This window comes from Capra hircus, chromosome 9 (genome assembly GCF_001704415.2).
Source record: "Capra hircus breed San Clemente chromosome 9, ASM170441v1, whole genome shotgun sequence".
NCBI lineage: Eukaryota > Metazoa > Chordata > Mammalia > Artiodactyla > Bovidae > Capra > Capra hircus.
The window spans coordinates 63,297,972-63,311,682 of record NC_030816.1 but is presented as its reverse complement, the minus strand read 5'-3'; the positions used below and the strand labels follow the sequence as shown (position 1 = coordinate 63,311,682).

General features: G+C 47.2%; 1 protein-coding gene across 1 annotated transcript; it reads right to left on the bottom strand.

The window, feature by feature from the left end:
- On the bottom strand, positions 5,908–12,602 carry HEBP2 (heme binding protein 2). The gene is made up of 4 exons (XM_018053260.1): positions 12,187–12,602; positions 11,487–11,622; positions 10,582–10,762; positions 5,908–6,462 (listed from the first exon to the last, which is right to left on the bottom strand). The coding sequence occupies exons 1-4, from the start codon at positions 12,286–12,288 to the stop codon at positions 6,264–6,266; spliced, it is 618 nt and encodes a 205-aa protein (XP_017908749.1). The 5' UTR covers positions 12,289–12,602; the 3' UTR covers positions 5,908–6,263.

The window sequence follows — 13,711 nt, the reverse complement described above, 5'->3', positions numbered from 1 at the left end:
ATGAGTCAGCTCTTCACATCAGGTGGCCAAAGTATTTTGTCCTTAAGGATGTCATGTTCTATTAACTATCTCCTAAGACTTAACAAGACAGGCCCCCTTGGCTGCCATTTTGACCTTGGTGTTTAATATAATTGATACATCCTGACTTTTGCAGTGAGCACTTCCACCTGGCCCCTGCAAGGTCGCATCATCACCCACATTGCTCTCAGCAAGCAAAGCCCTGTCCCAGCCTCTCCAGCCCAGACTGCAGAGAGAGCCTCCGCAGAGTCCTTGGTGATGTGCATGCCTCTTGCACCAGTGCATGCCCACTGGCCTTGGAAAACGGTGGCGCCTCTGAACCCTCCCATGGAACACAGTTTCTGTGGACTGAATTGTCTCCCCCTCAAATTCTGATGTTGAAGCCCTGGCCCCCAAGGTGACCACTGGCCTTAGTAAATGGTGGGTCCTCTGAACCCTCCCATGGAACACAGTTTCTGTGGACTGAACTGTCTCCCCCTCAAATTCAGATGTTGAAGCCCTCGACCCCAAGGTGACCACTGGCCTTAGTAAATGGTGGGTCCTCTGAACCCTCCCATGGAACACAGTTTCTGTGGACTGAATTGTCTTCCCCCCCAAATTCAGATGTTGAAGCCCTGGCTCCCAAAGTGATGGTATTAATATTTGGAGATGGGCCTTTGGGAGATGATTAGGTTTAGGTGAGGTCATGAGAGCGGAGTCCCCAGCTAGGACTGGAGTCCTTACAAGAAGAGAAAGGGACCAGGGAGCCCCCTCCCTCTCCACTGTGTGAGAAGGTGGGAGGAGGAAGATGGCTATTTACAAGCCTGGAAGTAAGCCTCACCAGGCACTTATTCAGCCAGAACCTTGATCTTGGAATCCTCAGGCTTCAGAACCATGAGAAATACTTTTCTCTGTTTAAGCCACGGAATCTATGATGATCTGTTAGAACAGCCCAAATAGACTAAGACAAAACTCTGACAGGCCTCCTTGCCACATGCGCTATGCACATTCCAGCACGCCCCTTCTGTGAGACTTTCTTCCTCTGTTACCTCTCCCAGCAGTTCAGGCATTCCAACCTTCCTATCACTTTTTTCTGGCTACTAGGCACAGCCCTAAAGCAGTGAGTTTGCTCTGTCCCCTGGAGTTTTATTCATGGCCTTCAATGCTGTATTCTGAGCAATATTCCCAAGTCAAACTTTCCCTTTTTCAGTCTTGTGTCCTGGCATCTTTAACCAAGCACCACTAAAGCCTGGTCCCAAGGGTATTCTCCTGGCCCTTTCCAGGGCATGCTGGCAACCTTGGCACATTGTCCATCTCTTCATCAGGCCCAGCTTGGCTTCTGCCAGGTTATGCTGTGACTTAACCTTGGGTAAATGCCTGATAGCTGGGAGATGGGTAGGGACAGCTCCTAGGGCTGCCTGCCACGTTATGGGCGGTGGCGGGGGCGGCGGCGGGGGGGAGACCTGTATCTTGTCTTTCCTTGTGTTAGGGTGAGAGGAGGGAGAGATGGTAATTCTAGCTCTTACTGGAGGGAAGGTGGGCCTTTTCTACAGGCTCAGAATGTTCAGAAACTTTAGGGAGTCAAAGCTGTGGGCGGCATGCACCAGATGTCCCTATTGCACATTCCAGGTTTGATTCTGACCTTGATGCAGCACATCAGGCTTGGGTGAACATCTGTTGGCAGTTATTACTTTTGCCATCCAATCCTGCACGTGCCTTCAGTATGAGATGAGGACTGTTTAACAAGCTACCAAAGAGGTTCTGGCCCTTAACGCATAGCTTTAAAGGTTAATTAACTTTTGTGATCCACCTGGGACATTGGATCATTGTGGGACAACAATCCAACTCAGTCATGACCACTCAAGTTCACTGCCCTTACACTCATTATCCACCCCAACCCCAATTTTTAAAACACCTGAATCATTCACCAGTCACTGCATTCCTTCCCACCAGTATGCCATTCCATCTAAGCTTAATAACTAGACAGCCTTGTGCCAGGAGCTATGTATGTATGGCCTGTCCACAGGGATGGGACCCGACAGGCAGTTTGTGACCCAGTCCCCAAAGTGCTGTCTTACTGCCCATGACCTTGGGACCACTCTGATACCAGCTGTGCCAGTTCAATGCTGAGACAGGGTTGGGAATACAAAAGATGTATGGTGACGTCATACCAATGAAAGGGAAGAAGAGATCTGGAGACTGCAGCACAGATCTGACAGGCTCTGACGCCTGGGTCCAGATCCCCTGGAGAAGGGAACTGCCACCACTTCAGTATTCTTGCCTGGAGAACTCCATGGACAGAGGAGCCTGGTGGGCTACAGTCCTTGGGGTCGTAAGGAGTTGGACACGACTGAGCAACTAACAGTTTCACTTCACTTTTCACCAGCCCCCTAGGGAACTCCGGAGCAAAGACTTTATACAAAGGGTCCTGAGTCAGACAGAAATGCTTAGGTCCCTGTACCACAACCTTGCTCAGTCATTGGCTGAAAGATGCCAGGAAAAAGTGTGCTGTCAGCTTTCACTGCCTGGCTCCTTTGTAGGGAAGATACCTCCCTGAGAGTAGTGTGTCTTTATCTGCAGTGGATCCTGAAGAAAGTAATGGCTGGTGACATCAGCTAATCACACCCCTCATAGTTGGGCAACGGTCCTTCTGGGAAGGTAGATCCAAGTGGTCCACCTCCCTGTGTTTGCCTGCCAGGACTCCAAATCTCAGAAAAGACAGGCCTGTGCTTTGGCCACAATTGCAAATAAGTGCCAGAAGTGATCGATGACAACTTTGCATCAGTAATCTTGCCTCGAACCAGACTCCTAAAACATGCTCATCAGCAGTGGCCTCACTCTGGTAACCACACCTCCACAACTAAAGCTCAGTCAGTTCCTAAGTGATTCTGCAAGTCTACTAATCCTAGAACTCTGCGCTTACGGAAACCCTGTACAAGTCAGCGGTTCCCTTTGTCTGGAGAGGCTGTGTCCTGCCAGCACAGTGCTCCCTGCTCAGCAAGCAGTACGTGCAGCTTTGTTCTGGATACCCAAGGTGGCCTCTTCCTTTGACGTGTCACCTCTGCCCAAAAGGCTCTCCCTGCCCCCAGGCTATCTGAATGGCACCTTCTCACCATTCAGGTCTCATATGTCTCTTCCTTGGGGAGGCCTGATCTGACCTCCCACATGATGGCCACTGCACCCTGCCCAGCCACACTCTATCCCATGGCCCCACTGGTATCTGCACTCTCTCACTCTCTAGAACGTACACTCCATGAGTGCAGGGCCCTGCCTGTCCTGCTCACTGCTGTATTCTCAACTGGAAGCTGGACTGAGTAGAAGAGTGGAACACGTGGTTGAATTTGATGGGTTCACCCCACTGATGGGGGCACATTTCTGCCTGCCACTATAGCCAAACCCCTGGACAGTGTGCAGAGCCTGCGACACAGGAGGGACTCCATAATGACTTAGTGAAAGATGAAAAGAAATGATGTTTCCATGAAATATTTAGAAGGAAAAGAAAGATTTCTAGAGGGCTAAGAGATGACTAGAAAAGAATGAATGAATGAACTCAGTTTAAATGAATTTGCAGACTTAGAAGTGTATCTTATGAAAAATTGACATACAAATGTGAATGGGTCTGTGGGAAACACAGTGATGGGGGGTGTTGCCCATCTTAATTCCCTCTCGTGCTGCTGCTTGGTCACTAAATCATGTCTGACTCTTTGTGACTCCATGAACTGTAGCCCACCAGCCTCCTCTTTCCATGGGATTTTCCAGGCAAGAATACTCTAGTGGGTTGTCATTTCCTTCTCCAGGGGATCTTCCCAACCCAGGGATTGAACCTGCATTTCTTACTTCTCCTGCATTGGCAGGCGGGTTCTTTAACACTAGCACCCTAATTCCCTGTCTGTCATGATTCCTGAAATATGTCCTCCCAACCTAGAGCTCCAAGGAAACCTCTGGACAACTCTTTCCAGAGAAACTGGATAATCAAGGCAAGGGAGAGATGGAAATTTTTGTCCCAAGTAAGGGTCTAGTGGAACTAGGATTTTATTTTTTGGGGGGTGGGGAAGATCAGGCAGAATCAGAGCCTATTGGTGAGCAGAGTGTTTGGAGCATGAGGAAAGGGAGAGCCTGAAGATGGAGGAAGGTCTCATTGATGGAGCATGAATTAGACCAACAGGAAGAGTGGAAGGTTGAGCCTCAGAAAGGAATCTAGACACGAATTTCCTATCCATAAGAGAAGAGAAAGCTCAGCTGAAATACTGAGGGATATTTGTAGTCAGTGCCAGCCACATAATTAAAATAACTGATTCACTGCTGTGAGAAATCCTGTCTGGTCTGGATTAATTTAGGGTTGAAAAATGTTTTCATTTATGATTTACGGAGGAGGGGAAAATGGCATACCTTGGACTTAGAATACAAAATTTCTTTTTTATGGGACATGTTTCAGATTACAACTACATCTTGGCAATCGGAAATATGCTTTTCTCACCTAAAATGGAATTTACTACATAAGATGCCTATTTTTTATAGGGTTATACAGCAAATACTCATACCAGTAGAGGCGAGTACTGTGGACATTTCATCAGTAGGAAGGCTAGAAGGGTTAGACCCACAGTTAGTTTTGGTAAATGAGCTAAGAAAGAAATTTAACTTCTTCTCGGCAAACACAAAAAGAATCAAAGAATCAAAACCAATTAATGCAACAAAATACCTTTGGAAAATAATTGCCTAAGATTTTAAAAAGTATATCCATATAGTAATTTTGAAACTGGAAACCTAGCTTATTTTCTATCAAAAACTATAATCTAAAAGGCCTCTCTGAGGTCATGATCATGTTGACTATGCATGTAATCACATGCAGGAAGAACCCGTCCACACAGTCTGAGCTTGCTGATGCCCTGAGAAAACTGCACTCTTAAACATGGACTGCCAGTAGGCCCAGTGGTTAACAGCCTGGACCCAGGAGTCCCATTGCCTGGGCTGGAATCGGCCTCTGCCCTTATGACACCGTCTGGGACAAGTTACCTAACATCTCTATGCCTTTATGTCCTCATCTGTGAAATGGAGATGACACAAGGTGACTCACAGGGTTGTTCTGAGGGTTGACTGGGAATTCAAGTGAAATGCTTAGAAGACTATACCTAGAAGGCGATCCATAAATAGCTATGGAAACTATCCACTGTAGGTACGTTGGTCTAGTGTATCCAGGTTAGGGAGGTTAATTCTAAGAGGTACTGTATAGTGTTGGGGCTGAAGGGACCTTAAGCATCATCTAGCCCCATTCTTTCATCCACTGGATACCCAAATCTTCCATGCAAGTGATCACATGATCCCCGCTTGAACACACACAAAGATGGGAACAGGAAGCAATGTCATTCAGTGGATGTTACTGAGCTCCAATCTGCTTTTCTCCTTCACACCTACAACCACCATCCCCTAGGAGCCCACAGTAAAGCTTCCCATGACAGGCTTCCAGGTGTTTGAATGTGACGCCTTCTCCAGAACAAGCACATTCCAATACAATTAGGTCCAATTTTCAAACTTCCTCATTTTTCAACAACCCACTCTTTGAATACTGAATCATTTTTATGTGACCTCCAGAAATACCACATAAAATACTTTAAAAACTCAAGTGAATTTAAAAATTCTATGTCTGTATACATTTGTTTGGAAAAAGCGTGTCTTTCTTGAGTATCAAAATTAAGTCAGAAGTCCCTAACTTCACAAATATATTTTTATCACAAAATATTAGCAAGACTTCTGAGTACTATGAGTTTTTCTTGTGTGGTGGGGGCAGTGGGCAAATAGGAGAGCAGGCTCAACAGAGAAAGTAACAGTGGCAGCTGCAGAATATGATTTGATTTTTGTTTCCAACTGAACTTCACTTCTCCAGGCTTGACAGCCTTGTAGTTCCACACAGGATAGATGTTACCATTTTTATTGATAATATCAGGAGTGGGTAATGACGCAAATCCAAGTAGAAATAAGGCAACATGATTGTGATACAGCAATGAAGAGAGAACATTCCATTTCCCTGGAGCCTCATAGAAATAAAGCCAGATTTACATGTTTATAGAATCCTGTCCCCTATTATCTGTGTATCTAAGGCATCAAGCATTAAAAAGGCACAGTGGAAATGAGCTCAGTTCATAGTAGTACTCTCAGGTAGAGATACTAGATACATTTTGCTTGTAGGTAATGATGAGGTCTATGTTCAACAAGGGCTTCCCTGTTAAACAAAAGTTTTGCCCCAGCCAGTAGACCTTTCTCTCCTTTTCTCATTCCCTTTCTTTGGAGGGTTCATTTTTCTGGATCAACCATACTTCATTATTTCTATCAAGCAATTTGAAAGGGCTATTGTAGCCTGCGGTGTAGTAAACCTTTTCGTCGAAAACTTTTCCTTCTTCCCTCAAAATGCTTGCTAATGTCAAGAGTTGTTCTTGATTCTTTTGGCCACTAGAGAATCCATCGAAAGACCTACAAGGGAGAAAGTAAATGACCATCAGTGATTTTAATACTGATGTGAATGTTAGTTTAGAAAAAAAAAAGCAGAGGCTGATACAAGGAAATCTGGATGAAGCGCAGTTTCAGAGTTCCTCCCTCTAGGCACCTGAACTGACCTGTTCCCTTTCTCTGGCTCCCAGGCTCAGTGTGACCTCACACACCCTGAGGGGACCCAGAAGGAGGCACAGGGTCTCATCTGTTGGGCAGATTTGGACTTTTCACCATCTTGTGCTCTAATGCTGTGCTTCTCAAACTCGGATGTGCATGCAAGTCAGCTGGGAAAATGCTGGTTCAGGGTGTCTCGGGTGGCGCTTGAGTGCCTGCATTTCTCATAAACTCCTGATAATGCTGATGCTCCAGGTCAGACCACAGTGAAATCCCCTCAGTAGGCTCCCTTTCAGACTTTCTGCTGCTGCTGCTAAGTCGCTTCAGTTGTGTCCGACTCTGAGCGACCCCATAGACAGCAGCCCACCAGGCTCCCCCGTCCCTGGGATTCTCCAGGCAAGAACACTAGAGTGGGTTGCCATTTCCTTCTCCAATGTAGGAAAGTGAAAAGTGAAAGTGAAGTCCCTCAGTCGTGTCCGACTCTTAGCAACCCCATGGACTGCAGCCCACCAGGCTCCTCCATCCATGGGATTTTCCAGGCAAGAGTACTGGAGTGGGGTGCCACTGCCTTCTCTCTCTATTTTTCTGTCAAACACTACCTCTTTTTCTCCTTGGAAAAGGGTAGGTGCTGTATGACAGATGAACATAATATAGTTTTGATCCTATGAACTTTCAGTCTAATGGAAGAGATGGACATTTTGGCGACTCTCTCCATACAGTCTGAGTAGAGTTTTATCAGAGACAGAATCAAAGTGCTTGTGAACACTGTGGATATGATCAGATCAAGGGTAAAGGCGTATCTCTGAGTTGGGTCTAGAATGGAGGATGGTTTTCCTGGGCAGAGAAAGGGGAAGGATAAGAGAACAAAAGTCCAAAAAACACAAAGCATTTTCATAGGCATAAATTGAAGTCAGAAAGGTGAGTCAGACATGGAAATAAGAACTTTGTGTATCATCCTAAAGCCTTTTTAGATTATTCCAAAGGATATTGAACAGCAAAGTAACTTGATTAGATCTGGGTAAGAATATAGGCAGAGAGATGGAAACTAGATTGCAGAGAAGGGACCAGTGAGGAGGCTGCTAAGAGGATGGGGACGAAAAGACAGTCAAAAGATTCTAATAAAAAGTGGGAAATTAAAAGTTTAAGTATAGATTTAAAAGTATACAAACAAAAACACCCTGAGATTACATCATGACAGCACACTGACTTAGCTGAGTTGCTGACATGTAAACACGATGAATCTGAAGTTCGAGAATAGGAAAACAAAAACATTTCTAATAGGATTTCTAATTCTTCTTTAGCACAAAGTTTATTATCAATATGCCAATGGAAAAGCATTCCTACCATTCTTCAGATAAGATGTAAGTTTCAAGATAAAAAACCAGGCCTGTCTTAGTCAACAATGTCTACCAGGCACCTAGTCATTCCTGGCATGCAGTACCTTTTAAATCCTAACTGAATAAGTATAGCAATCTATGCACATGTATATAAAATAAAATGTTGAAGACAATTGACAAAACTCTCCTTAATCTTCATCATGTTGACTGATAATAATAATTCCGAACCCTGTGTTAGGAAACATTCTGACTGCCAAATTTATTATTTATTTCCTTAAGGAAGAGTCAACTCTTAGTATAATATGTTCTGCCGAAAGGCAATCTGTTTCAGATCTCACTTCTTTCTTGAAATCAAATCTTGAACCTCCTACTTAGGGATCATCTTTTGTCCTCTGAATACATGTTGTTCTACAGTGATCTATCCATGGCTTTATTCAGGACACAGACAAATATTGAGCCTCCCCCAAACACCTGCCTCACCAGGAGTGATCGGATTCGGGCAGAGAAACATGTTGCTGTATTCTTGATGATGTTACAATCTATAAATAGATCATTAGATTTTACAATCATAGGGCAGAGTGGCTGGCTGACTGCAGACACTGAGGAAGGCCTCATGGACATGCTGCCCATTGATCTAGGTCCTAAAGGATGAAAGCAGGCTATCCAAGCAGAGAAGAGGGAGGGAGCTAGAGTTGGTAGTAAGATCCTGCTCGTGTTCTGAGTATTTTATGTGAATTAACTCGTTGGATCTTCATGGCAACTCTGTGAGGTAGGTAGGTACTCTGACTATACACGTTTCATAGATGAGGAGATTTTGGCAAGGAAAATTTCAGCAACTTGTCTAAAATCAAAGGTAAAGAGATGTGGAGGAACTTGGCCGGCTCAGTGAAGGGCAGGAGGAGAGAGGAACACAGATGTCAGGGAGACAGGTTGGGCCACATTATGAAGGCGATGCGTACAATGTGAACTGTCTGAATGTCACGCTGAAGCAAGAGGAAACCAACAGATTTTTAAAAGCTGTTGCTGTTGTAAGAAAGATCGGAGTTCCAGAGTGGAGGGCAGGAGAGAGGAGGAGACTGGTGGGCAGAGAATAGTTGGGAGGCTCTTGAAGAGAAACCTGAGATTGAAAAACGTCGGAGTATCTGGTGAGCGTCAGACACGCGCCGAGCACTGGGGTAACACAGAGGACTCAGCTGAGGCCCCTGTGAGGTGAGGGCCTGAGGGAGTGACAGGAGGGTGAAGGGAACGGAATCACGACTGTTTCTGAGGCCAATGGGCTGGATTTGGAGACTGGTTATCAGGGTGGAGCATGCTGATGGCCACAATGGTCCTTGCTGGGGAGGCTGTCAGACCAGTGAGATGCTTTACTGACACAGGCATGGGAAGGTCAGAGAAGGCTTGGGGGAAAGCCGGGTTTCAGAGCTGTTGAGCTTGATCTTCCACCCCGACACAGAGATGCCCAGCTAGTAGGAAAATCAGGGCTGGAGACACTAAATTTGAGTCACGGGCCACAGATAGTTGAAGCAGTGTGAACAGACCGCCCAGAGCACGTCTACTATCACATGAGGGTCAGTAAGGACCATCAACAGTGGCCCCTGGGTGGGGAGTAGATGAGGTGCCGCCGGAGGGAGAGAACCAGGAGGAGAGGAAAGACAAGGGGGTGGCATTCCGAGTTACAGGATGGACAAGGATCATGGGGCCAGACAGGTCAGCACAAGGATGCTGCAGGAGACACGTGGGAAAGCACTGCCCTCGAGTGACAAGTTCAAGTGTGCTGCGGAGGGTGACGGGAGCCCAAGGAGCAGGTGAGGCTATACCAGACTGTGCTGGTCTGACAGGTACATGGGACTTGAGTAAACAGAGACAGAGAGACAGTCTTTTAACAATGGAGGGTAAAAGTAAAAGTGTTAGTCGCTCAGTCCTTTCTATTTTTTGACCCCATGGACGGTAGTCCACAGGCTCCTCTGTCCATGGAATTCTCCAGGCAAGAATACTAGAGTGGGTAGCCATGTCCTCCTCCAGGAGATCTTCCCAACTCAGGGAAGGAACCCGGGTCTCCTGAATTGCAGGCAGATTCTTCACCGTCTGAGTCACCAGGGGATATAAGAGGGTGAGAAAGGGAATAACAAAGGGACTCTAACACAAGACTATTATGAACTTTGTGGGGCTCTTTAAAAATACCAACAGAAGAATTTAATACAAGGAATGAGTGGAAAGGTATTGAAGGTCTGAAAAACTGAAAAGGAACTGGTAAACCAATAGAGGCAGTAATTGTAGGAAGCAGCTACCATTCTTTAGGCTGGAGGAGGGTTACCATGCACTGTTTTAAAGCGTTTTTCTCCAGATTTAACTTGATGGCAGGTAAAGGCAGTCTAATGCATTTGAGGGGTGGGGTGGAAGTGTAATTTGTGTTGCTTCTTATATGTGGGAGGGATGCATGAGACGTCTCTTCAAATGAATTCATCTTTTCATGTCACAGACCCTTGGTAACATATGAAACAAGTCACCAGAAAAACACCACAAAATGCATTAGGCCTGTTTTCATGGAAGGGTGAAAAGCCCAGGAGCTAAACTACACAGGCGCTAAACTATGAGTGCCCACAAGTAAAACCAGCAGTCAGCAGTGTTATGAATGAGATCTACCACTTACCGTACAAACACCGTCATCTCGGCTCTGTCTTCAATGAAGACATCGGACTCTGCAGGCCTGGGCGGATCAGATTGCTGTTCAGAGGGGATATACAGGGAAATGGTAATGGTAGACTCACTAAAAGGACCTGAGCCGGGCTCCACGTAGCTCGTCACTGGAGCTGTCATCTTTATTTTCATCTCTGCGCCACAAAAATATATATTTAGATGCAAAGGAGACCATGAAAGCAGATGTAGTGCATTTATGGCTACATTTTAAAATGTAATTATTTTTTGACCTGAGTTTCTTGACATAAATATTTACCTTTAAGATAATTTTCATCTTAAAAAAAAAACTGCAAAATTACAATTAGCGACTGTGCACATTAAACACGTTCTGTACTATTAACATTATAATTGTTTTTGTACTATCAATATTTTTCATTAGTCCATAGTTTTAGGGATAGAAGGGAAAATTAGAAATCACGTGGTCTAGTTCATTCTTTACTTATATAATTCAGGTCTCATTGGCTAAGTGACCTGCTAAATCTAAACAGCATCAGTGCCAAACCAGAAGACAGATCTTGAGACTCTGGATCTTGTGTTTGTGGACCCTTCCTACCTCCTAAAATCTCTTGCTTTACCAGTCACCAAATTATCTCAAAGCATTAGCCATGAAAATGCCTTAAGGCTAGGTACACAGAGGCCCAGTTCATTCAGCAGAGTCACAGAAAGGAGAACAGAGGCCCAGGAGTACCCTTCTCAAGACGGGAAGGATCCTGAGCATAGGCCTCCCTCCTGTTTGGACACTGTCTTTGATCATGTGGTTATTTTGCTATTCTAAAAATAAATTTCTTTAATAAGTGAAAACCTAATAAGCCAGGCCACTCAACCGCAATACAGTCATCAAAGGTAAACCTCCTTCACCTTTCTCGTTTTTGCCTTGAATGTAGCTGTTCAGCCTTGTAAAGCCAGTCTGCATGGCTGAATCCCAGTCCATAGACTCAACCGCAGTGCTGACCCACTTGGCAGGCCCGTAGTGTCGGATCTCATAACTTCCGGGCTAAGATGGAACAGGGAAAACTTGGAGCAGACAATTCCAAGGCAGAACGTGAGACGCAACAGTACAGATACCTTGATCTCCGGTCCACTGGGACGGCCTGTCCCGGGGAGCGGCCCTGCCCTTGGGTCCGGCCCGAGGTTCTGACTTCTCAGCGCCGATAGGGCCCCTCCCCCGCTGCTCCCATATTTAGATTAGAGACGCTGGCGGCCTCTCAATTCAGGTTAAAAGCAAGCAACTGTTCCGCCCCTTTGCCCGGAGGGTCCCATCAAGAGTTTGGGGAAATGATCAATATTTTTTTTTTTTTAGCCGCAAAGAAACAAAATTGAGACGTGGCATCTAGAGTAACGACGGCTCCCGATCCCCTTTTCCTATTTGTGCAGGAATGGGGTTAGGACTCAGACCAATTTTTAAAATGTATTTTTTAGTTAAACCTATGAGACACGACTGAGCGACTGAACTAACTAACTATGAGACCCTCCGGCCTCATTGCAGATCAGCTCGGGGACACCCCCGCGCTCCCCACCCCCACGGCCCGCACCCTCCCAGCCTGCGGGCGGCGCCTACCTGGGGGCCAGCATCCTCCGGGACCTCCCAGCCTGGCGTCTCCACCGCGGGGGCCTCCGAGCCCTCGGCTGCCCCGGGATCGGGCTCCAGCACCTCGGCCATGGGCGGCGCCGATGCTCCGGGGAAAGAGCCCGGCGAACTGCGCCAAGAAGGGAGCCGCACCCGGGCCTCTCGGGACCGCCCCGCCTGCGTGTCCCTGAGTCCCCGCCCCGCACACGCCTGGTCACCTCCGCGCAGTGCGGGAGCCCCGAGTCCGCGGAACACTGCGGGGTCCCGACCGGGAGGGGACGCAGCGACCCCGATCCCGACCTGGGCCAGCTCCGGCCGGCCGCTTCTCCTGCGGGTCCCCCGGGAGACAGGATGGCAGGGTGGCTTGGCCGGGCTTTCCTTGGGAGTCTCCTCCGCCCTCGCCCTTGTATCTTAGTTAACAGGCACGCAGAGGCGTCCACCATGGGAGCCGGGGGCGGAGGAGGGTAGAGCAGCTGGCCCGTGGGGTTTCTGGTGTAACCGGCCCGGGAACCTCTCCCGCGGCCCCACCCGCGCGGGGAGCAGGTTCTGCTGACGGGTCTACTCCTGCGGAGGACGTGAGCACGGCTCGCCGTCGTCTGTGCCTCAGTGGAAGGCGGGGGGGGGGGCGGGGTGAGGCGATGCTCCTCCCGACTCTGACCTTGGCCGCCCCTGTCCGCACCCCTGTGGGCCCAATGAGGGCCAGAGGCAAGCGGGCCGCCCCACTCACACCTGTATGGGAGCTTAGGGTCCAAACGGCAGTCAGGGGCCCAGGGGCAGGAAGTGGGTGAGGCCACAGTCACACCCGGAGAAAATCTTGAACTTTCCTGGTTTCTTATCCTCTCCCCACCAAATGGCCCCCAAACCCTTAAGTCACCCCATCAGACGTAACAGGCTGGGAAAGTGTGGTGGGAAAGAGAAGGAGGGGGCAGTGGCCAGGCCCTAGTGATTTTAGAAGTTTTTGGTTAGATTTAGTCTTTTTTTCCTAAGAGAATTATTGAGAAAAAATTCACTTACCATATAATTCACCCACTTAAGACATAACAGTGAATGGTATTTAGTGTGTATTCACAGTTGTGCAACCGTCACCACAGTGAATTTTAGAACATTGTCTTCATCTTCCACCCCCAAAAGAAACCCCACTGAAACCCCATTAGTCATCATTCTTAAATCTCCACCACCCAGTCCTAGGTTACTCATCTGCTCTGGACCTTTCCTATAAACGGGATCATACAGTGTCTTGATACATCTGGCTGCTATAACAAAATATCACAGGCTAGGTAACTTCTAAACAGCAGAAATGTGTTTCTCATAGTTCTGGATGCCGGAGTCCAAGTCCAGCAAGGTCAGATGACAGTTGTCTTCCTCGTGGCAGACTGCTTATTGTACCCTCACATGGCGGAAGGAATTTTTTTCTGGTCTCTTTTATAAGGGATCTAATCCCACTCATGTGGGGGTCTTTCTTCATGACCTCAAAGCCCAAAGCCCCCACCTCTTAACCCATCATATTGGGCACTAG

What these genes read in the sequence shown, in the direction of transcription:
- HEBP2 (XM_018053260.1), bottom strand. Translation starts at nt 12,288, where the DNA reads ATGGCCGAGGTGCTGGAGCCCGATCCCGGGGCAGCCGAGGGCTCGGAG. An exon ending in TCAAGGCAAAAACGAGAAAG is followed by an intron (nt 10,763 to 11,486) that starts GTGAAGGAGGTT and finishes TTTGTGGCGCAG; the next exon opens with AGATGAAAATAAAGATGACA. An exon ending in GAGATGACGGTGTTTGTACG is followed by an intron (nt 6,463 to 10,581) that starts GTAAGTGGTAGA and finishes TCTCCCTTGTAG; the next exon opens with GTCTTTCGATGGATTCTCTA.